At 36.0% G+C, this 25,688-nt stretch overlaps 1 protein-coding gene across 13 annotated transcripts in view; it reads right to left on the reverse strand.

The window, feature by feature from the left end:
- PKP4 (plakophilin 4) overlaps positions 1-25,688 on the reverse strand; it is a 231,782-nt gene that overhangs the window by 66,565 nt on the left and 139,529 nt on the right. For 11 of the 13 annotated variants that reach the window (XM_039469686.2, XM_039469684.2, XM_039469688.2 and 8 more), the window contains one exon: positions 12,410-12,444. The exons of the other annotated variants lie outside the window; for them this stretch is intronic. In XM_039469686.2, the coding sequence (XP_039325620.1) occupies positions 12,410-12,444 (35 nt within the window). The remainder of the gene's footprint in view (positions 1-12,409; positions 12,445-25,688) is intronic. 13 annotated transcript variants of the gene reach the window in all.

The following is a 25,688-nucleotide window of genomic DNA, read 5'->3' on the forward strand; positions in this document are numbered from 1 at the left end:
AACTATAAAAAACAAGGAATTAAGAACTATAAATACAAAATGAAATGGACAAGACATAAATTGCCGATAACTGGGTTTAACAGGCTTCATCAATGGCTAAGGGGTTCTTGCTTCCTATCTAGGAAAGCTAAAAAAGGATTAAGTAAGGGATTTGTTGTAAAGTAAAAAGTAAGCTTACGGAAAATATAATTAAGTGCTCAAAAATCACCCTAAAATATTTTTCAAAGACACATTTTATTCTCTTTGGGAAAAAAAAGTTACCAAATATAGAAGAAACGGGAATATTTGTCAGTGGGAGATACAAAATGGATTCCTTTTGTTGAAAAGCAGAAAGCCTTCTTAAAAAATATCCACACAAACCTATACAGGATGATATTCATTATCCAAAAGAAAGAAATGCTTCTTTTGAAATATGATCTATATTTTTCCACTAGTTATCTTTTTCTGGGTAAAATATATCAAGATAAAGCCACATGCAGACTAACTTTGTCCTAAGAATGAAATGAAATGTGAAATTATAGATGGTGGCTTTCCAGTGTTTCCCAAAGCAACAGTTGCAAACTGAGGAAGGAAGGCTCTGTGTTTTGAGGAGGTAATAATAGAAAAAGAAGGGTTTTCAGACTTGACAATTTCTATTTTATTTTAGATAGTTAATAGCATGTTTCTTCACATATCGCTAAAAGCATGAGAAAGTTTAAATATTTGGCATGTTTATACTGAACACAAAATATTAAATACTAAAACCGGATACTTGATTTTCATATTATGTGCCTTTGGGAATCTGTTCACATTATCATGCATAAGTGGCTATGGAATATTCAGATACATGCTTGCTAAGGCAGAATCTAATATTTTTATTTGGTGCAGGCCCATGACAAACATAGTGAGACATCTATGGTTCTAAACTTGAGAAGCTGATCTCCAGTATAATATAGGTAATTTTGTTCATAAAAATTCATTTAACAAAATCCCAAATACGTGGAAACTACAAATTAAATAATATCCGTTGGCTAGGAAACTCATGCATCCCTTTCAATTGGTTTCTTCGTACCATTTATGTCAGAATACAGTCAACATTTTGCTGGCTTTACCATGTCACTCCAGCACACGATTTTTACTCTGATATTTCAAAACCTTTGTTTAAAGCATTGTATTTAATTTTTTTTATACTAAAGTTTTAAACATATATAGAAGTAGAAAGAACAGTATAATAAACTATTCCAGGTTTAATAGTTATCAACATTATGCATGCCTTTTCTCCCTTATCTTTTTCCTTTCTTTGTTACAGAATTTTAAAACAAATCTCTCACATCGGATCATTTCAACTCTAAATACTTCAGTTTGTATCTCTATAAAGTACGGACTTCACAAAACCGTAATTATTCCATAATGCCATATAGTGAGTTCAAATTCAAATTTTTCAGATGTCTCAGAAATGTTTTTCTTCAGTTTGTTTGTACTAGTCAGGCTGAAATAAGGTTCACTGATTGCATTTGAGTACAATTGTTAAAAGTCCTTGAGTCTAGTAAGGGGCACCCATTCCTTCATTTTCATGTCTTTGATGCAAAGAGGAAACCGTAGCAATACACTTTAAAGTTGCTCCACATTCTGAACTTGTCTGACGGTTTTCTCATGTCATTTACTTATTCCTCTAAATTCACTATTTATTTAAGCAGAAGGTTATAGTTAAAAGCTTTCAGGTCAAGCCTTTGTGGGTAGCATACCTTATGAATGGTGCCATGTACTTCACACCTATCATATCATAACTTTCAGGGTTGCTAAGACCTATTGGCCAGTGCAGGTAGTGGCAGTCTAATCCTTCTATTGTCAACTTTAACATCAACCTTTCTCCTAATGCAATGGTTCTCAACCTTGGTTGCACAATGCAATCACCTGGACTGAAAATTGGGTGGAATTTTAACACTACTGCTGTCCAAGTCCCACACTCAGAAATTCCAATTCAATCAGTCTCAGCTGCGGTATGAATACAGGAATTTTAAAAAACTCCCAGGGTAATTCTAATGTGCAGCTAGGGTTGGACACTTAAGAGGTTTTGGCATCCACTGACAATCTTTGCTTGAATTATTTCGTTAGGGTTTGCAAACTAGTGATTTTTCTGATTTTGTTATTCTTTTCTACGTGTATCAGCAGGAATTCTTTTGGAATATTTTACATAATACCTAGGATTATTTACTTATCCTAAAATAGGAACAAGACAGGCAGGATACATTTTTAATTCTTCTCTTTAATGACTAGCATTTAGAATAAAGAAGTGGTTCTCAAACTGTGCACATTGGAGTAAACTGGGGACTAGTTAAAGCCCACTGATGCCCGTCCCCACCTCAGACTTTCAAACTGAATTGTGTGGGGGTGATGCCTAGGTATCAAGATTTTAGTAGCTCCACAGGTGGGCTCTAAAGTGCAGCAGCATGTAGGAACCTCTGGAATGAGATGTTGGCACCCGCAATTACGTCCAACGGTGATTTTTTCAAAGGTTGTTTTTTCTTGACTTGGTAGTGGTTGTTGCATTTTTCGCGATGGAAAAATACATCTGATCATTTTGAGCAAGCTATTAAGACAGAAGAAAGCAAAACTGACAGGAAACAGTAAGACATTTTTACTAAATTCCAAGGTCAGCGTGATCTCCAATCTCCATGAGAATGAGTTAATTAACAGGATGGTCAGCGATATGCTCAAGTTTCCATGGAGTGTTATGATTTAATGAATAGTTAATAATGATAGTTAAAAATTATCTTACTTTGTTCAATCTGTTCCTAAGTTTTATGATATAGAGAAATGTGAAACAAATGCTCTTGTTAAAAACTAGTAACTTTTAAAAATTGTAAATATTCATGAAGACTGGCATTCCTGTACTCTGCTAACATAGTATAAGTGTAGATAGGAATACCAGGTGCTATCAGTAGGAGAATAAATTGTTAAGCTTTCTGCTGGGCAAATTGGCAGAATACAACCTTGTCCAGGCAGTTTCAATTACAAAAATCTTTTGACACTCATACATGCACAGAAAGAATCTTCGCTACTGTCTGTCAAAGTAGAAAACTGGAAAAAACAAAATATTCACTGATAAGAAATTGGTTATATAAACTTTCCAAACAATGTATACGATTTAGCCATAAAAAGAAATAGGGCTTTATATACTGACATAGATACACATCCATTATTTTGTAATGTTAGGGGAAAAACTTCAAAGTCAAAAAAATGTAGAGTTTGTGTTAAACTAAAACAAACAAATGTGTGTAGATACTTAGATATACATATAAACATAGTTAACAGTCTGAGGTGTTTTATTATTCCAGATTTTTTCCTATATATATTGTGTGTGTGTGTGTGTTTGTGTGTGTGTGTGTGTGTGTGCATGTGCGCGCGCGCGGGTACTTTTGGTGGGGTGGTCATGGTATGGGAACACGTCATAACGAAGCAAATTTCTACCTTTTATTCAGATTCTTCTAGTCTTTCTTTTTTTAAAAGAAGCATACTTTCATCATAAAACAGTAAGTTAAGGAAAGATTTTATAGTGGCCGTCGGGAAGCTATAGCACTGCAGTTGCTAAGAAGGCAGTCATGACTGTAGTTAAAATGGGCCTGCAAAAAATAAGGGAAAGAAACCTGTACCCTACAGATGATTTTAAAAGAAATTCTTGTCATCCTGATATTTAGAAGATAAGAAGAAATGTATGATAAAGTTTTGTCATTTGTAAAGTTTATAACTATAATAAATGGTGGCATAATAATGGCATCCGAAATCCCAATAAAATAACAGTCCATCCTTTATACATGATTGCTGATCTAATATTCTGCTTAGGAACATGTACAATATAACACTCCCTTCCTACTGTATCTCCTTATAAATTCAGTATATTTTTACTGAAGCACAAAGTGTTCCCATTTAAGTCCACTTTTTATCTCATGATATGCTCATGAATTTTTATGTTGTAAATTATTTGCACCAGATGGAGGAAAAAAGAAAAGATAAATTGACTTAGGGCTACTTTCTCATTTGTCATTTATCTTCAGTATTGATGGTTTTTTGTTTTTGCTTTTTTTTTTAAGGCTCACACCAGTGGAAGAAACTTGTATCCATATATTTTAGAAACAAAATTTAAATACACAAACAAAATGAACAGCTTAGCTCCTACAGTCCTAAATTTAGTAGTAAACATTAACTAATGTCAGTATTCCACATAGTAATGATTTAAATGAACAGTATGTTAAAATCATACCACTTCAATACATATTACACAATAAATGAATCCAGCACTGTGAACTTATATTATCTGTTTTAAACTTTCTATTTTATCATGGTCTTTTTTCCTTCCCTTCCATATTTAATGTCAAACATCAAAACTCCTAAATTCATAGAATTGTTACTATTTTATCTCCTATTCATCTAAATCTATTAAACCCTTAGTGCCTTTTGAGTCAACCAGAAAATTCCCTTCACTCACTGTTTTGGTAGAGATTGCAATCTGTTTTGGCCTCTAATTTCTTACCCGTGAGTACCAATTCTCTACCACCTACGCAACATCCTCAATTTCTCGAACACTTTCTTTTTCTAGGAACACATCAGTGTTAGAAAGAATGAGTTTGACTGGCTGGCTGGTGGGGACAGAGCAGCACATTCCAGCTCTGTAAGATGGGCTGCTCCCGGTCCAACGTGCTGGGAAGAGCTGCGGTGGAGGGAGGCTGGATTCTGAGGCCGATTCTCCTCCTCTGCATTTTACAGCAGATCTACTCAAGTTGGCAACCACCTAAATGCTAGTAATTTTTTTTCCTCTCAAATAGAAAAACTGTGATATTGTAACTTGTAGCTAAATTCGCTTCACGGAATGTGACTCGGGACCTAAGTAACAACCAATGATTGCTTTGACAAAAAAAAAAAATTCAAGCCATAGCTTCAACCTATAGATTCTTTCTGGTGGGTAGCATATACTGTGTGTAGCTATTTTTATTACTGAGTTGGTGATTTTCTTAAAAAAGAGGTACATTCAAAGGATTTAAAGGAAAAGATTCTGTATAGTATTTTCCCTCATGAAGAATTATATGTGCATTCTCACTTTCATCATGGTTTACGTATTATTCTAGTATAGATTTTCTGTGATTTTTATGTTTACTTTTTATTGTATTATATATGTCCTTACAAGTTACCTCAAATTTTGATGGCACATTGAGATTGTACAATTAGAGAGCTGAAGATGTGAACGATGGGAAAAATGACACACTAATATGACAGAAACAGAAGGGAGAGCACTAACGTAATATTCCTTCTGAACTATTTCAGCAGAATACACAAGATTATATGACATGCAAGAAAAGAGAACGTTAAAACATAAATAAACTGCTCCTCACAAAAACACATAAAAGATGTGCACTTATACTTTCAGAATGCAAATATGTAATACTGGTAAGCTAGAGGGGACAGAATAATGAAGAGAAAGGGCAAAAGTCAAGATAATAATAAAGCACAAATGCTCCCAAACAACATTATTACTTCTAGGGAGGAAGTTTTAAAGACCTGAGAAAATAAAAATGTTTGGCAGAATGGGCAGTGCTTCCTCATTATTTGCGAAGTATCTCCCTCAGCTCCCATACTTCAGAAACTCTGGCGTTTTGTTTTCAAATGTCTTACCTGAGGCCCCCCGCCCCTCAATACACACATAAACGAGCAAGCTAGAGTCTCCTGAATGTAATGAAATGAAAATCTTTTTTGCCTAGGGCATCCTAAGTTCTTCCTTAGAGATGATGCTGCAGTAGGTTAGCTATTTAAACATTATATTCAGCAGCTGGTTCCGGTTTAGCACATTTCAACACAACGTAACTTCCTGAAAACACAGTAGGCAGGGGTCGCTCCTAAGCAGGGATCAAACCATTGTGTCTCTAACAATCCACCTATTGCTGAAAGACTTTTAAAGAGCTAAGCTTTTCAAGTCACATTTGTAAAAACTTAAGAGAAGAGGTAGAGAAAGTATCTGCAAGTAAACATGCAAAATATAAAGATAAGTGAGGACCTTCAATCCTAAATCCTTTTGTGAAATTTTGTATAGGAAACCAAAAAAGGAGTAAAGATGCTGCTTTTGTCAAGACCCAGCCAAAGACTAAGTAGACTAAAGGTCTTTTAAATATGTTTCACATTTAAGCCACTCCTTGTTTATGTCCTGAGTAAGGACTGCCTAATTCTAAAACTGAGATGATTTTCATAACTATGTTCACTATCTTTGCAGGCAAAGCAGCAAGGAAAAAAACAACTCTCAAAATGTATAGAAAAAGCCGCAGCAAAACTGCTGTTTTATCTCAATTATTAATATACACTCAAACTTATAAAGAGCATCTATGCTTACTAGAAAAGGAAATATGGGCCTGGCGTGGTGGGTCACGCCTGTAATCCCAGCATTTTGGGAGACTGAGGTCAGCGGATCACCTGAGGTCAGAAATTCGTGACCAGCCTGGCCAACATGGTAAAGCCCTGTCTCTAATTAAAAATAATACAAAAATTAGCCAGGCATGGTAGTACACACCTGTAATCCCAGCTACTCAGGAGGCTGAGACAGGATAATCTCTTGAACCCAGGAGGTGGAGGCTGTAGTGAGCCAAGATGGCATCACTGCACTCCAACCTGGGCAACAGAGCAAGACTCCATCTCAAACAGAAAGGAAATAAGAAGAAAATAAGATTTTACTCTTTTATTTATAAATTTTCAATTTTCTACCCTTCTAACTATAGCTTATTGCCATGGTTACAATTTAAATGTCATAAATATGGCTGAAAGTGGGTAAACTTAAGAAAAACCACATTATACAGATAAAATATTAGAAAGTAAATACCAGTTGTGATTGCTATGTTTAGAAGTTAACATCCTTCCTCCTTCCCCTCAAAGGAAAAAAACATAAGTAAAGGTAACTATTAGGCTTGAATATGAGTTCTGGGCAAGAGTGTGCTCTGAGAAAAGTAAGGAACTATGCAGTTATTAAGCATGAATTATGGATACACCTGTGGCAGGGACAGATCAGTTGCTGGATTTGTATCTGCCTAACACTAAAGTACTTGAAGAGCCATTTGGACAACTTTTAATTATTATGTATTCAGTTTAAATCATTTAATACATTTGCCTGTGTATTATATTTTTTTATATTTAACAGCTGATTGCACAGCCTACTTGATGAAAAGTAAAAAAAAAAAAATTGAAAATTTTAGTTTAAAGGAAAATACTAAGCACAAAATAGCATATGTAATTTTATCTTAATTTTAAAATTTTTAATTTTTATGGGTACAGGGAATGTATGTTTATGGGGTATATTAAATGTTTTGATACAGGCATGCAATGCATAATAATTTCATCATGGAGAATAGTGTATCTAGTATATCTGCCCCCTCAAACATTTATTCTTTGCATTACAAACAATCCAATCATACTCTTTTAGTTATTTAAAAATGTACAATTAAATTATTGGCTAGAGTCACCCTGTTGTGCTGTCATATAGTAGTTTCTGTGGGTTTTTTTTTTTTTTTTGTACTCTATATTTATTACTTGGCTGTGATAAAAACCCTGAAGATTGCAGTAAAATGACTTAAGCAATGTGGGAAGGGGTAGAAAGAATACCAAGGCCCTAGGTATTTCATGCACTATAATGTGTCTTCATAACCTCAACTCATTCGCTGTATACTGCAAGTCAACACATGATTATATGCAGTGTCTACTTGGCTTTTGGTAACTAAAAGTCTACAACTGTCCTCTCCAGCTCAGTTTAGCCAGTGTACTGACTGGTGAGAGTTAGGAGGAAAATTGTATGGGGAAGTCAGGGTGTTTCTCTGGCTCTATTTTAAACAACATTTCTGGCAGGGGTGGCATCTCCTTCCTGGTTTGACCTAATGCTGGAAATCTCCCTGTCCGAACCCCCTACAACTGCTTCAGCTCTAGGACTCTGAAAAAACCACCTACCTCCTGCTTCGCCTCTGCAGTCCCACAGATGATAGCAGCTTCCTGGCATCATTATCTCTTGGGGGTTTCATCATCCTGTTTAATCACTCAAATCACCCATACTTTCGTAACTGTATATTTTCTTTATCAAATTCTGTATGTTCAACTACCTGGCATGGGTTCTGTTTTCCCAACTGAACCCTAGCTAATATATACACCTATTGTCCTTGAGTTACAAAGAACTCTTATCCATCAAGCAGTAATTCTCCAACAGAAAAAAAAGGGCAATATATATTATACTTCTATATTCTCTAGATAATTAGAAACACAAATGGTGACACTAATGTGACGATATGAGAAGATCAATTCCATACACCTGGAGGGAGAGAAAATTACTACCATCTTTCAGGAAAGCAACTTGGTTACATAGAGCAAAAGCATTAAAATATTCACATATTTTAAATAATTTTCTTCTGAAATTTCTAGCCTAAGACAAATCAAAGGTGTTGACACAATTTTATATACAGGGATGGTTACCACACTGTTAAAGTAGTAAATAAGAAAAAACCGGAAAGTCCAATAATAGAGATATGGTTAAATATGGTATATACTTATGATTTTCCCTTATAGAATTCCCCATCCCCCAACTGTTGGTGAATATAGTTAGACATCTCCACTATAGTTCACCTTCATTAAACCTGAAGTTCTTAAGAGGGCAAGGATGTTTGCTTTAAACATTGACAATTACATGTTAGACCAGTGTTTAAGGGTCTCAAGAAACATTTCAGAAATAAATTATGCAGTCTTAAAGATGAACTTAAAAATTTTATATAAAATGGAAAATGCTTATGATGCAGTAATACATGAAAAAACAGGCAAATATAACTGCATATACGTATGTTCCCCATTTCACTCAAAAGGTAAAAAAAAAACTACATGTAACACACAAATGCACAGAAAGAAAGTGTTGAGGTTAATTACAAGTAGTTTTATCCACTTTTTTTACTTTTTAATATATTCCAAATATCTTTTGATGAGTATATATTGCATTTAGAATCAGGAGAAAAATTAAGTTTACAAAGTAAAAAAGTCGATATGAAGGCAGTTGGTAAGGTTAAAATACAACAAGCTGTATATTATTCACCACTGCTTGAAGAACTATAACTAAAAATTAACCTCCTCTCCCCTCAAAAAATTATTAGCTGTCAGGGAAATTTAATTCAAAACCACAATGAGATACTACTTCACACCCACTAGGATGGCTATAATCAAAAAAGATAGTAACAAGTATTTGAGGAGATGTGGAGAAACCAGAATCATTATTTTTAACTGGTAGAAATGTTAAGTGGTACAGCCACTCTGGAAAATAATCTAGTAGTTGCCTAACAGGTTAAACACAGAGTTACCATGTGACCCAGTAATTCCATTAATAGGTTTATACTTAAGAGAATTGAAAATATATATTCAAAACTTTTATGTAGTATAAATAATGTTTTTATGGTCATAAATGTTATAAATGGTCATAAAAGCATTATTTATAACAGCCCAAAGTAGGAATACCTAAATGTCCACCAACTGATGAATGAATAAAGGAAATATTATTTAGCCATAAAAAGGAATGAACTACTGGTACATCCTATGATAAGGATAAACCTTGAAAAAAAATCATGCCGAGTGAAAGGAACCAGCCACAAGGACCACACGTATGATTCTATTTAACTGAAATATCTAGAATAGGCAAATGCATAAGGAAAGAAAGTATAATAGATTAATGGTTGCCGAAGACTGGTAAGTTTGAGGGTAGAATAGGGGTGACTGCTGACTGGCACATGGTTTCTCTTAGGGGAGATGAAATGTTGTATAATTGATTGTGGTGACAGATGCTCAACTCAGAATACATTAAAAAGCATCTAAGATTATTCTTTAAATGAGCAAACTATACAGTATGAATTATCTCTCAATAAAGCTATTATAATAAAGAAATTTATATGTTAAGAAAGAAAAGGCTGTTATGAGAAACAAAAAAATAATTAAGTTCACGTGCCATGTGTAGCAAATTTGCCATAAAAAAGACAAACCTGCAATACTGTACTAATGTCCTGTTAGGCTATAAAGGTTTTAAGGCATTGTAAGTCAAGTTATGAATCAACGATAGTTCTTGAGATTTTTAAAAACCTAAGTTCCTGTGTATATATTTTTCAAAATACAGATTTTGTTACTAAATGAAAATATTCACCTCATTTGCTCATTAGGTATACTTTTGATACGTTTTAAAGGTTAGGCATTTTCTAGGCATGGAGTAGGAGAGAAAAAAGAGACCCTTTGCAATGGCTTAGGATTTGGTTGTGAAGCTAATACATGCATACTAAATATTCGCAGGACAGTGTAAAGCAGCATTTACTATTTATTCATGTACGTAGTATTCATTTGCTCATGTGGTGAATTACCTAGGGTCTACCATCCACAAGGCCCTTGGAATACTTCATCGAACAGAGCAGACACAGCTCCTGCTCTCAGTAATGACCTTAAATGCTATGACAAAGCAGGGGAAATAATACTGCATCTCAGCTGACTCCGTCAGCCTTGGTCGGATTTCAGATCATTCTCTCCTTACCTCCCAAGAATAAAAAGCAGCAGCTTTCTCCTGGCATAGGCTGCTCTCCTAGGTTTCAGTCATGCTTTCTCTAACTCAGTTTTCCCTTATCCACAGCACTGTGGCCCACATGTCTGAACCACATAATAAAGTATTAATATGCATGGACCTATCAGTTTAACAGAAGTGTTTTTTTTCACATTTGAATAAGGGCTTTCTCTAGTAATCACATCTCTAAATGCTGATTATTCAGTGCTGTCACTTGCTGCCCTTTAATCATTTCAAATATAACACATCTAACACTGTGGTCCAGAGGACCCCCACTAAAACTAGCTCTCCATTCTGACACTCCTGTTTTAACTGTACCATCCTCTCAAATGCAAAACCTCACAATTATCAATGCCTACCTAGCTGTGCACCACACCAGCCTCTAAATACTTATGAATCACCTAGTTGAGATGATCTCACACACCAAATTCTGCAGTCAATTGGTCTATCCCGTCACTAATTTTTCCTCCCACCAGTTCACAGCTCTGCTGTTTCTTCTGAGAAATGTTTAAATAATGACATTTTGCTTCAAGGATTTTCAGTGTCTCCCCATGACCACTCAGAGAATATAACACACCTGAAACTTACAGATCTCTGTAATTTCACCTAATCCAGAGCTCTAGCCTTTGCACATCTTACCACCTACCAAACCAGTTTTAAATGTTCCCTCCCCTAGACACTTGTGTTTTCTCTTCTCTTGCCCAGGAGCAATGCCCTCTCCAGAGCCACCCATCAGGCCCAAGGCTGCAGGACCATCTGCTCTGCCATGTCTTATGTGAGTTGTCAAATATCAAGATTTCCCACATAATACTTGGCAGTTAACCACATATTATTTCATGGTGTGTCTTGCCTCATATTAAACTGTTGTTTACAAGTCTTATTGTTAGGTAGCTTTTTACATGTTTCTGCCTCATCAACAGTTTGAGTAAACACTATTTTTTGGTGCAGGGGGAATAACTTATTTGTAAGACAGCCAAGTGCCTTGTATGTACTATAAGCAACACCAGAATCCTGGCACCAGGTTTAGATAAACTCGGATACTGGGCATTTGATTATCTAAGTCTTCCTCGATTCAATTCTTGTTTAAAAAGGACCAAAGCATTTACATATCAATGCCTATTCCAGCATGATACATTGCTGGCATTATCATTTACAATGTAAGCTACGTGGGGAAAGGGGACATTGACAAGTGTGTGTTATGCCCACCACTCTCTGCCCGGCAATGTGCACAGCACCTGGTGTATGATGTGAATGCTCAATAAACATTTGTGAAATATATTTAATGAGTATGAACAAATCAACTATTTGTGTAAGTGGCAGACGGTCTCCTACATGTAATTTACCTTCATATGTGGTGGCTTTGGGGTAAAAAGAAAAGACAGACTACATGAAGTCCTACCACACTATATTAGAAGCTACTAGATATTCTACATGTGGATACATTAAAAACAATGAAAACTTCAAGCAACTTTTCTGAGTATGATAAGCATAGTGAAAGACCCAACTCATATAATTAGCAGCTTTCTTGATTATATAATTTTTTTTGAGGTCAGCCCTGTGTTTTCTTATGATGGAAAAGGAAACTTTCAGATATGGGGTTGGTACTAAAAATTAATGATATTAATCAATGCTTTTTCATCACAACTGACACATACAAATTTACTCAATTATACTAAAAACTTAAGCATATTAAGAACTACTATTCCAAAGCAACATAGCTCAATATTGCCACTATTAAAGGTTTTGCTTGGCTTATTTCACCAAGAGACAGTAAATTAAGAGAGTAGGCTATGTAATTTGTGCATATCAAACATAACTTTTATATAATAAACATACCTGTTGATCTCCAAGGAAATGACTTCTCAGTTGAGCTAAATGAAAAGAAGGAAAAAATGAAATATTTATTTTGTCACAAACTTTAACTTGGGACCTGTTTTGTATATTAACATTTAATTTTCACATTACATTATATAAAAGCATAAAAACCTTAAATAAAATTTGAACTTATCTATGTTACTTTTTAGATAGTATTTAAAATTGGGATAATAATTGTTTCTATTTGGAAATTAAGGCAAATTATAAAGTGACAACATTCTACTTGAACAGGACAAATAAAACAGCACAACTATATATTCACAGTACTTACATACTATAGTTTTGTGATACTTAATATGAAAACTACATATATATCATACACATGAAAAAGAATCAAAAGGTTGCTAAACAGTTTATTTTACTTATTTTCGAAAGAGGCAAATAGAACAGAGGCAAAACATAACAGGGACAAAAATTACTGAGGCCACTTTTGAACTGAATGTGGCCTTATAAAATTTTAAACACAGAACTTTATATCAAAAAATAAGGTCCTATAAGCCAGGATCAAGTGACAGCTATGTATTTTCCCTGGTTATTGGAGTGTGCATGTAAAAAATCTGCACATAAAACATATCTGTGCCTCCCTGCTTGCCCCAATCAATACAGAAAATCAGGTGTTACAGGGACAGTGTAACAGAGCACAGGAACAACAGGATGGGTTATTAAGCATTTATTAAATGCTAGATTAAGCATTTCACATATGATCTCCTTTATGTTATTTATCACAATCTTGTGAATAGGTCCATCCTTATTGTTACCTTACAGATAAAGAAACATATGCTGGTAACTTGAAGAGCCGGAACCACACCCAGGACAGCAAGACTCCAAACTCCTGCTCCTTATCACTGTGCTAACTGGCAGAATAGCTTGTGATCCCATTTTTGCATTAAACACATACAGACACGTAGACAATATGACTACAAGTCTAGAAAAATAAAAACCAATGTGTGCTAGCAGTTATACCCATGAATACACGGATATTATTTTATTTTTTATTTATTTTTCTTTTTAAGCATTTGTACCTTTTTTCCCTTAAAAAAAAAAAAACAAAAGAAAGACATATATTCATGGTTTTTCTGGAATGCTCATCAAATGTATAGAAAAAGGAGTGTGACTCTGGGCTTAAGGAAACGTTCGGCAAAATAAAGAACTTGGAGCAGGGGAAGGAACAGTCCTTTTAGTGCGATATTTCTAGGATTTTAAGTTCTTACTATTCCCTTGATGCTTTCCCCACGTCATTATGTGGTTATGAAACTAGCTGGTTGAAAACCCTAGATTCCGTAGGAACTCCCTGAACTTCAATTTTGTGTGTGGTTTGCCTTTTCTCCATCACAGGTGCAGCAGTTCACATTCCAGGACCTTGAAGGAGCTGCAAGCAGGGGGACATGCTCCCAGCAAGTGGAGTCGATCTGTTGATGCTAATCTCCTCCAGGGCTCTGTGATCTTCTTTTATTTGAAACACTCTTAGCTGATTTCAAAATAGACGGATAGGAAAAAGTGAAAACTTGGTCAAATCGCAGTAATGAGACATTACTCCCGAGGGTGGGTCTTGTTCCCGACGGTAGGCCATCACTGTCTTGTGGCTCCAAAAGTGGTTCCATACACTGAATTTCAATTTCTCCTCAAGTCTGTTTTTGGTTATTTAATTCTATTACCTAAATCAGTTTTCTAAGCACAGAGATTGATATTGTCCAACTGTGTTTCCTCAAAAGGATCATATTTTATGTCAATACTAAAATATATGGTAAATCAAACTGCCACCCAGCAATATTCAGTATGTATGCCTCGTTTCTAGGGAATATTATGCAAGTTTTATCTTCTGAGTTTCAAACTTATACAGACTTTAAAGAAATATAAGATTTTGTATCCTCAAAATTCTAAGTCATAGAATGTAATTCCGGCTAACTGTTCAAACTGGGCAAGGGCTGTGGCTGTTCTGCTCATCTCTTCATACCAAGTGCCTAGTGTTTAAGGGGCACAGAGCAGATACTTCATTATATCGCTGCAACACAAATTGTGTTTATATAAATTACCAGGTATTACCTAGTACAGGCAGGTCAACTTATTCTCCTTGAGTCTAGGTAGGAAGTTCCAGTAGCCTCGTGGCGTAACAATCAAACAAACAGCATTTTTGCTGCTGAAAGAACCTTTGGTCACCAAAATATAATAGGTATTCCTAGGTGAAGGCAATGGGAAGCCTCGGTTAACATTAGTAATTCCTACTGTATTTAAGGTAAAATATATAAATTAGAAAAACAAGCTAATCATGAGGATTAAAAATAAAAAGTTCCATGGTTTATTTTGAAGATCATATATTCAGCCTACTTTCACACTAACTTCTATAATTCTGAGAAATAGCTGGTCATTATATGTTATTCATAACAGCCTATTTTCTTTTTGAACTACGTACTTTAAATGACTCTCAAATTGTTCACAACCTTGGGACTCAGGGATTGGATAATAAACACATAGAATTTTGAAATGCTGTTTTAAGGCACTGAATGCAACCCATGTTTATGAGAACAATCAGAGGCAGCTTCATGTTAGAAACACAGGCTTATTTCCTCCTTCCTCTTTCTCTGCCTCCACCCATCTATTCCTAGAAACACTTCCCCAACTTTTATTGAATGCCTACAATGTGTCTGTAGGCACTGTGCCAACCAAAGACTCCATCCCGGGTCCCTTTCACTTCTCTTCTGAAGATGCCAAGCAACTTGCGTTCTAGGAGCTTCCACTGGAATGTGAATCACATCTTTAAATACATACAGGAACTGAGTCATTCATGATAAGTTTGTTTCAATAGGAAGATATATTCACAATTTAACATGTTAATAACTTAAAAACGATCATTTAGAATGAAATACATTAATAATTTTGGGGCTGTCTGGTCAGATGGTGAACATCAATCAGAAGCAAATTTATTAGCAAATTAACAAATCAAAGCAATTCATTTTAATGGGAAAAATCAGTTTTGTTTACAGGAAGATGATGTGCCTTCATCATAATATTACATGAGAATACATTGTAGATGACTATAAAATTCTACATACTCCTGAAATTATTTTTTTTTGTATTCAGATGCAAATAGATGCAAAAATAGCTTTGTTGGACTTTGATGACTGTGCAGTGTCTCTGAAAACTCTCCTTATTTTGCTGTTTCCCATATTTGGACTCAGAAAATTACTTGCTCATAATCCCCTGCAGCCAGAGGGCATGCCAGTGAGTGAGAGTCCACAAGAAGCCACGTGTGGAGACACAGTGGTCCTGAGCATCTATGATGGACACAGCGGTGGCAGTGGGCACTGCTCCTGGAAACCCAGATTATGGCTCCGTGACCTTTCTAGAGACCCATGAGTTGACACTCAACAGCTTTTAATAAGATCCTTTTCTGCTTCCATAAGCCAGAGAAGATTCTACTGTTTGCAACCAAAAATCCTGACTGATGTTATCAAAGACAAACTAGCCCTCTGAAAAGGGCCGAAGATTCACTCCTTAACTGTAGACTACTTCCAACTGCATACTGAATAAATAACACGTCAGATTCAACGTATTGAAATTCTTTCCCTCTAAACAGACTCCCGTTTAGTGATTCCCACCTAGTCACCCACGGAAGAGCAGGGCGTCATTTTACTGTTTGTTCTTCCCACTAGGATGTAAGCTCCATGAGGGTATGGGAGTTGGCTTTGTTTACAGACAATGGCCAGAACCTAAGGCAGTATCTGACACATGGCTATCACTCATTTTGAGTTTATCGCCATTACCACTGACACAGTTCCGGCCTTTATCCTCTTATCCTCCTTAAGCTGGATCATTCTTTCAGTCTCTCTCCTAACTGGTCTTCCTGGCTTTAATTTCTCATCCTGGCAGGCTCTCTTCCATGCTGCTACTACCGTGATTTTTTTTTTTCAAACACTCATCTCTGATGTCATTCTCCTGCTGCTAATGCACAGTAGATCCATAGAGGATAAAATGCAAACATCTCAGATGGCACAGAAGGCCCTGCACCACCTGGCTCCTCCTAGTGTGCCCTTTCCCACACAAACCTACATTCGAAGCACTTCTAAATGCTTGCAGTTGCCTCACACACCATACTGTTTCACACTTCCACTGCTATTTTTAGGGTAGAACATGCAGGAATAGAGTCTGGAAATTCTTTGAGAATTACTCAAATTCTAGAATGGCACACGCAGGTACTATGCAACATGTTTATATACCCATGAAACAGAATGCTCGGAAGTTTACCTTCACTTTGCATCTTCTTCTATAATAACAGGAGTATTTTCAAAAAATGTTTCACTTAACTAAGTTGGTACCCAATTTCCTTCTGATTCTTCCGTCAGATGTGAGCAGGCCTGCTTTAGTGGATACAGGTAGGTAAACACTAGGAGACGGGACAGTGGAGAACTGGATGGAGCCACATGGTAATTCTGCCACGCCATTTCCCTCATCTTCTTTCAGGCTTAGGTTAGCTCATTTTATCACGAGTATACACAAGCTACTGTTACTAGTCTCCCAGCAAGACATACTAAATTAGGACAGGATCCAAGGGTTACTCCTTTCCGAAAAAGAACCAGTTCTCAGCCTGAAGTTAGAATACAGTCAGATTGTAAAATTTACTGCTTTATTTTAAAAAATCAGGCTGGGCACGGTGGCTTATGCTTATAATCCCACCACTTTGGGAGGCCAAGGTGGGATGACTGCTTAGCTCAGATGTTTGAGACCAGCCAGGGCAACAAAGTGAGATCCTATCTCTACCAAAAAGTTAAAAAAAAAAGAAAACAGCCAGGCATGGTGGCATGTGCTTGTAGTCTCAGCTGCTCAGGAGGCTGAGGTGGGAAGACTGCTTGAACCTGAGAGGTCACGGCTGCAGTGATCTTTGATCATGCCACTGCACTCCAGCCTGGGCAACAGACTGAGACCCTGTTTCAAAAAAAATAAACGAAAATAATTGTGTAAAGAAATTTTATACATACATGAATATTTGTATATAACTCATTAATATCTGAAAAAAATTAACCATAGTCAATAACAAATTAAATTTTATTCAGTATTAATTTGGAGGGATAACTAAAATTATCCTAGAAATTGTTTTATTTATGAACGGAGAACAGGTGTGTCCCACTGTCTGGACTATGTACTACCTATAGCCTTCTCTCTGGTGACCACCAATGATCCTTCAAGAATTACCTTGAGGAGAGCTGATCACCTCCTACTTTTTGTCATGAATGTACCCAATAATTCATCTCTATTTTTGTAGTTTTCACATTGTAACCATAGTATTTGTTTACCTACCTGTTTCCACTACCAGACTTCTTGAGAGTAAAGACAATATATTAATTCTACCTGCATCTAACCAGGATCTGGCATGAGTGGGATGCTTAAATTGATGATAGCTGATCTTAACTCTTTGGATTGTTGTTTTAAAGATTAATGCTATGTAATTTTAGAAACTGTTTCAATCATTCTACAAAAGAGACAGATTCCTCCCCATTTGGGCTCTTTGTATCTTATAGAGAAGTCATTTGCTGCATATTTCACATAGATTCATGCAACAAATATCTGTTGATCATTTACTGAGTGCCAGCCATTGTCAGAGGCTGAGAATGCATGGTGAGAAGGGCATCCTACAAGGGAGGACTCCGATGTCAACATTACAGGGCCCAGCACTGTGCCGACTAAAGAGACACATGTATCTATAACAAACAGAAGCGTGAAACATTTTTTAAAAACAAAAACCGAGAGCTAACACTCCTTGTATTCATCTATGAAAAGAAGGTTAACTGGTTCTGGGAGTGAATTCGTACCCAGGTACGAATACGCACATGAAGTCTCCAGTGAGACAGGTATGGAACAGTATGAACTACACTCCCATAGTCTAGACTACACCTTGATTTCCACAGCTCAAAAACTGTAAGGGACTGGGAATAAGCCAGTTTGGGAGACCAGCAAAATAATATGCTACATGTGTTAGAAATCTGACATTTCTCCCCGGTGTCATGAAAGATAATCTCTTTAATAGGTGTTTAAACCATCTCAAATGAGTAGTGTTAGATGATCTACCTATTTCACTATCACACCCTAGTTTTTTAAACAATATTACAATATTATTATTTTTATTATGATTTTAAAGAGACTGGGTCTCATTTCATTGTCCAGGTTGGGATTACAGGCATGAGCCACTGTGCCTGGTGCACAATTCTTAAGTGTTCTTCTAATAGAGGCAATTAATACATGAACACATCAATCAGATGTGTATTAATCTTTACTATGAAAAAATTTAAAAATATATTTGTACACTCTTGGCCTTTCCTTGATTTTCACTCCTCAGTTTCCTTTCGGTTTTACTATTTTGAGCTCTGATCCTAAGTTCCACACAAAAGTCTGTTTTTCTGTATATATTACTTCTTGAATTACGAGTTTAAAAACTACCATGTTTACAGATGAAATCTCAGTAGCTTCAGTACATAAGTTCCAAACTGCATTTCTTTCTTTCTCCACCAATTTGTTATTGTCTTACTTTCAATTTGTGATTTGCTCATTTTATAACATGTTTCACCTTTTACTGTGTCATGGGTGGACTTTATTTTTCCACTAATTGAAGTTACTCCATTACTGAATCTATTGCAAAAAGTTCTAGTTAAGTCTACTTTTTAGTCAATTCTAAGACGTATTTCTAAGTTTAAAAAAAAAAACCGGGTGTGGTGGCTCACACCTGTAATCCCAGCACTTTGGGAGGCTGAGGTGGCCAGATCACGAGGTCAAGAGATCGAGACCATCCTGGCCAACGTGGTGAAATCCCGTCTCTACTAAAAATATAAAAAAGAGCTGGGCATGGTAGCAAGTGCCTGTGGTCCCAGCTACTCGGGAGACTGAGGCAGAAGAATTGCTTGAACCCAGGATTCAGAGGTTGCAGTGAGCCGAGCCGAGATTGCGCCACTGCACTCCAGCCTGGTGACACAGCAAGACTCTGTCTCAAAAAAAAAAAAAAAAAGGAAAGAAAAAAGAAAAAAACAAAAACGAAAACCTGTTTTGTGTTTTTAATTTTTGGCAATGAATTCACATTGCAATTACTTAACACCTTGTTATCCTTTAGGCATTACAAATTGCTTTTTAATGAATTACTCCAGAATCCTCTTAGTTATGTGAACCAGGCTCCATAGTTCCTTGTCACCCTCTATTTCCCATTATGCATGTGGGATTTTCCCCCTCCCCCAGGGAATATGGCCAAATAAGTACTACTGATTCTCAAGCTTATCTCTACTTAAGAGTGTTACAGGATAAATTTAAAACAAACTACCTTAACTAAGTAACACATTCTGTCAAACACTGAAATTTCCATATCATCATTAACTACAATTAAATAAAATTTTCAATTATGATCAGGAGATACAACATACTTTAAGATTTTTATTTCTATCTAACATTGCTTTGGCTTCTGTTTTAATCAGTACATTTAAAATTTTGCTAGTCTTTCTCTTTCTCTTAATGCATTTGTAAAACATTTCATTAGTTTCTTGTGAGTTCTCAGCTAGGTTAAATATATTCTGTGCTTTAGCTTTCTTGAGTGCTCATGAATTTATGCCGATAATGCCACTTTTTGAATATAATTCCTGTGGAAGTCCCTGGTCTTATTAAGACCAGGCATTCACCCGTGGGCAGGTCTGATTTCTCCTTACCCTGACACTCAAGAAGAATGTCCTTGAGCTAATTTTATACTTATAACTAGCATAGTGAGAAGTAGGGTCTAGAAGACTAAGATGGAATAGAGGGCTTTCTAATGCTATAACCTGTCTCCTGATGTTCTGAAAACTCATACCACCTACCAATAGGTAACTATCACGTTATAACCAGTTTTGTTTTTCCTGTTTGGGAAACGGGGCCTTTATCTGTTGCTTTTAGTCAGATAAGGATTGCCCAGGAAATAAATTATTTACACTAGAGACTTAGTCTCTGTATCTTAACGTCAGAACAAACAGAGCAGTGACACGAAATTAAGCAATATATCATGATTATTCTTCCCGAATAGGTGGATAGCTCTTCCTCATTGCACTAAGCTAGTTCTGTAAGGTGAAGACAGGAAGGTCAACACATGAAAAAGACAGTGAAGGTGAACTGCTTTGTCCAGCTTAAGATCAGGGAAGTTGGAAGGAAAACAGGTATCTTTCACTACCATCTCAGTGGGGCTCTCAGGACCCTAGTTTGAAAAATTGCTAATTTAGGCAGGAATGATTTCTTAGCAAAAAATACTCTGAAAGCAATCCTCCTTAGTATTTAACTATATTTTTTGAAACCCCTTCCAAATTTATTTAGTGTCCATTCACAATCAATTTCAATGAAAACAAAAATAAAACAAAATCTCTTCCTCCAAATTCCTGGTTTTTCACTGACTGAGTCTCTCTTTACCATGCTATTAGATCCTGGCAATTCTCTGTTGGATAGAGACTGATCTCTTTCTTCCCAAGAAAGGGCCACTAATTAATTCTTCCTGGCTTTTCATCAGAATAGCCATTAGCACCTTCTCTTCCTAAGGCTATTCCCAAGACCTCAGCAGCCAGGAAACACAAAATGTGACAACAGATCCCTAACTGTAGCTTAGTTATTTTTAGGTTTATGACCTTGCCCCTGAAAATGGGACATGCCTATAGTTTGAACTAAGCAAAGCATAAGAAATGAGACAGGGCAAAGGGCTTCTTTTCATAATTATATATATGATCTCAGGGTGATATTGAGGTTACAGAAAAGCAAGAGCACTTGAATTAAAAATGAAGCCCTTCATGTCAGCTACAGGTGTTCCTGACCCATCAGCAACAGGACACAAGGCTCGAGTTGCCTTCCAACAGCAAGGCTCTTCATCAATCTATCTCCACTCTAAACCCAATCACTGGTGTGACCAACAGAATGAGCACACAAGACAGCTATAAGAAGGCAGACCTGATACCTCATGGAAGACAGGAAAGGTCAAGAGCCTAGAGCAGGCGTCCCCAAACTACGGCCTGCGGGCCGCATGCGGCCCCCTGAGGCCATTTATCCGCCCCCCACCCCCCTGTTACACTTCACGAAGGGGCACCTCTTTCATTGGTGGTCAGTGAGAGCAGCACAGTATGTGGCGGCCCTCATACGGTCTGAGGGACAGTGAACTGGCCCCCTGTGTAAAACGTTTGGGGACGCCTGGCCTAGAGTCTGACTCAGACTTCCTTAAGTGACACTTTACCTGAAACACTTGGCCATGCTCAGAATATGCTTTTACAATATTAGTCTTTAAAAAATCATGAGCAGCAGGGACAGCAAAATGTGGAATGAAAGTCCAGTCTTGGTTTACTTTGGCTGCTAGCAAGTTTGAGTAAAAGGTATGCCCGGCCACTGTGGCGAACATTTTTGGTCTTATTCATGGCCCTATTTTGTTTTCATACTTGTTTTCTCAGTTCTTCATTCTACTTGTTCTTTGTGCTACTCTACTACATATTTTTGGACCCTTATAACAGCTGTCTAAAATGCATTCCAGGGAAAGGTAAGATTTAAATAAATAATATTATGACCAGTCTCCTGAAGGGAAAATTACTTATCTGATGCACAACAAAACCATAAAAGGACAGGAAATACAATTCAAATAACCTTCATAGGGACGAGAGGTGAACAAATTTCAGAAGATGTTAAATATTCTTTGACAAAAGCACTTTGTGTTAGTGCTTTGAATCTATGAATAAAAGATTCAGAAGACCATATGGGAAAGAGAAGATCAAAAAGGATGTAGTACTAGACAAAAACGAGACAAACAGTTCCCTCTGGTATCCCTATAAATTATACAGGAAGCATGACTTCTGTTGAAGCCCATCCCACAATAGGTGTTCCAACTAGTCCAAGTAGAAATCAGAATAGAAAGGTTGTCTAATATTTCAAGTGACGTTTGAAAGAATGAAAGCAACTGAGATGCAAACAACAGACTCTCTTCCTAAATATCCTGCCACAAACATAAGATCCTATTAGGGAAAAGGGTTGGCCTTGAAACAGATGGGCTACTGGAAACTATCTGGGTCCACGGTCTATAAAATGCTGTTGCCTCCCTCATTTATATTCTTCTAAAACCCTCCAAAGGTGAAGAAATGGAAAGAAAATTTACAAAAATTTAAAATTCAAAGGAAAAGGCATATAAGTATACTATTTTCTGCTAGAATTGCATAAAAGCATCTACATCTTATACTTGTAAATAAAGCAGATGCCGGTAAGATGAAAGAAAAAGAAAGTTTTTCTACTTGTTTTCTGTGAGACTGGGCAAGCATTAACATGCGACTAAGCTTACACCACGTCTCTGTAGTAAGAGACATGGTGGGATACAAAACCTTTGACTTTCATAATTACAAATAGTTTTGTTTGATGCATACGATTTAATTTTGTACATTATTTAATATTTTAAATGCTTTAAGCCTATGTAAAAATTTACTTTTTTAAACCTAAATTTGTAATTAAACATTTATTCTCCCATTTACACAAACAGTTCTTTGCTACTCATATAAATGTACTATCAAATGTGGTGTGTGTCTAAAGAATGATATTCACTTTCTGTCTTCTGATTACCCAAAATAAAGATTTTAAATTTTTAAACAGTAAAGTTCCTTAAATTCCCCTCTCCAAATTTAATTATAAGTCTGAAAATAAAGAACACAATATACTTGTTACATTTCTGCTTTGCTTTTTGAAAAAGAAAGGTTTCTCTCTGTAACAGCATTTTCAGCTCTTGATTCATGGACACGCAACATAAATAGCTGTTTTAGTGCAGAAGGAGGAATGAATTCACATGTGGGACAGTCCACAGAGCCAGGATTATTAATAACTGTCCTCCAAAGAGTAGACCCACAAGGAAACAGACAATATTCTGCATAGCATATACTACGTTTCTATGTAGTAAGACATCTGAAACTTACAAAAGTGGTTCTAGAATGCTTTAAGTCCTTCTGAAAACTCTCATGGATGCCTAATTCATCCCATATCCCCTTTCCCACCATTGTGGTTTCCTACTCATCTCTATTTATCCCCACATGTTCTTAACTACTTCTATAGGGGAATGAAACAGAAAAAAGCCTAACAGGATGAATAAAAAGAAATGATGATAATGAAGGGACAGGGTAAAGTGTCTTAAAACAGCATTCTTGATAAACAGTGCATGATTCATAAACACTGAACGGGAGTTGAACAGGTACACTTCAAGGCAAACAGACAAGGTAGGTGGTCGGTCAAGATTGCCTTACATTTTTAGCTTTAATGTCCAGGCTTCTTTCGAGAAACATGAATCCAAAAAGAAATGATAGTGTACAACATAAGAGAGGAGGTGGTTGAGTAACTTAATCTTTCTTTCTCTTCTTTTTCTCCCTATCCCATTCATTGCCATGAGTGAACATCATTGATAGGAAAGGTATTACAGAGTATATGGAGCATATTATGCAAATTCATAATCTCTACACTGTAATGGTGTTTATTTAAATTTTCAAAAAGAATACTTATCACTCATATTTTAATAAATATAACCATACTAATTTTATAAACATTGAAATAAATTATGGTTAATTTTAAAAACACAATTACAGTCAGAAAATTAAGATCTAAATCACCTAACATTTTAAAAACTATTATGCAACATTAAAACATGTACAATCAAAAACAGTATAACAAACACTCTTTGTATTTATTACCCAGCTTCAACAAGAAAGGGAACATGTGGTTAAACTTATTTCATCCATATCTTTATTCCACACTATATTCTCTACATTACTGGATTAATTTGAAGCAAACTCAAGACACCTTATTACTGAAGTAATAAATACTTTAAATGTATTACTAAATATAGATACTTTAACAAAGAACATAACCACAATGATACTACCACAACTAAAATTAACAGTAAAATTCTTAGTATCAACAAGTTTCTAGTCAGTATTCACATTCCCTGCTTCAATTTAAAAACAGTTGGGTGGTTTAAATCAGGACCAAAACAAGGTCCATATGTTACATTTGGTTGCTATGTCTCTAAAAATCTTTTGATATATAGCTTTATCTCCCCCTCTCTTCTTTTTCCTATTTGAAATAATTTCATTTGTTCTGTAGAATTCCAGCCTGGTTCTAATGAACGTATCAGCACAGCATCAACTAACATATTCCTCTCTCCTGTATTCCCCATGAACTGGTATTAATATCTAGATGCTTAAGTAATTTTAGGGCAAGAACATGTCATGGATGATGTTACATACTTCTCATTGCATCACATCAGGTCACTGTGATTTCTGGCTGTCTCCCTTTTTGTGGTATTAACATAAGGTAGATCAGTGGGTTCACGTCCTGTCAGCCCAATCTATTCACTGTAAAATTTCCCACTACCTTTTCAGCTGATGATTTTAGTAGCCGTTGGTGAGCCCTGGTTTGTCACTATTTTGTTAGTGGTTGCAAAGTTCAACCAAGTTAACTTATAGGCTTATTCTGATTAAACTACTTCATTCAATAATATAATTTCTCCCTTTGTTTTATGTTCATAAGAAATATGATATAATACTATTTTACTTGCCACGTACAAATGTCTTTACTGAAAAGCATTTTGTTAATGTTCTTCAGAAAGCAGATATATTTCCACATTTTGTACTCTGTAACCATTAGTTCTTGTACTCTGGTTGGTAATTTTACTTGAATTTTCTCTGTGACTGAAACAGTCCCATTATTGATAATGTAACTAAATCTAGGAAGTAGATCAATCTTTAATTGACTTAGACTGAAGCAAAGACTACACATCACAGGATTCTAAAATAATTAGCTATTATTTATTTTTCTCCAAAAAAAAAAAAAAGTCTAGAAGAAATATATTTACCCTTCCCACCCAAGACATTCCTCCTTGGATTATAAGCAGCCTATTAATACAAACCAAACATCTGACAGTGGTTAAAATGTGTGTAATTATTTAATGGAATTTTTTCCCCCCCGCTGTGAAAATCTGTTGTCTACATACTTGTTCCTTCTTCAGTTTTAGAGTGTTTTTCTCCTATTTAATTGTGGAGTAACACAAAAGCAGCATAGAAGAATCTATGCAAAGCCAGATTAGATTGATTTGATATTAAATAGATTGTGAAGCCTCAGGGAAGATAGCTATAATAACAATTCACACAATATAAAGTCTGGCAAACCTGTCAAGTGTGTCCCCTACCCCCATCCCTAGGCAGACATGCTATGTAAATTTTAACGACAAGCTGATTAACTGCTGAAA

The sequence above is a fragment of the Saimiri boliviensis genome, chromosome 5 (assembly GCF_048565385.1).
Source record: "Saimiri boliviensis isolate mSaiBol1 chromosome 5, mSaiBol1.pri, whole genome shotgun sequence".
Taxonomy (NCBI): Eukaryota; Metazoa; Chordata; class Mammalia; order Primates; family Cebidae; genus Saimiri; species Saimiri boliviensis.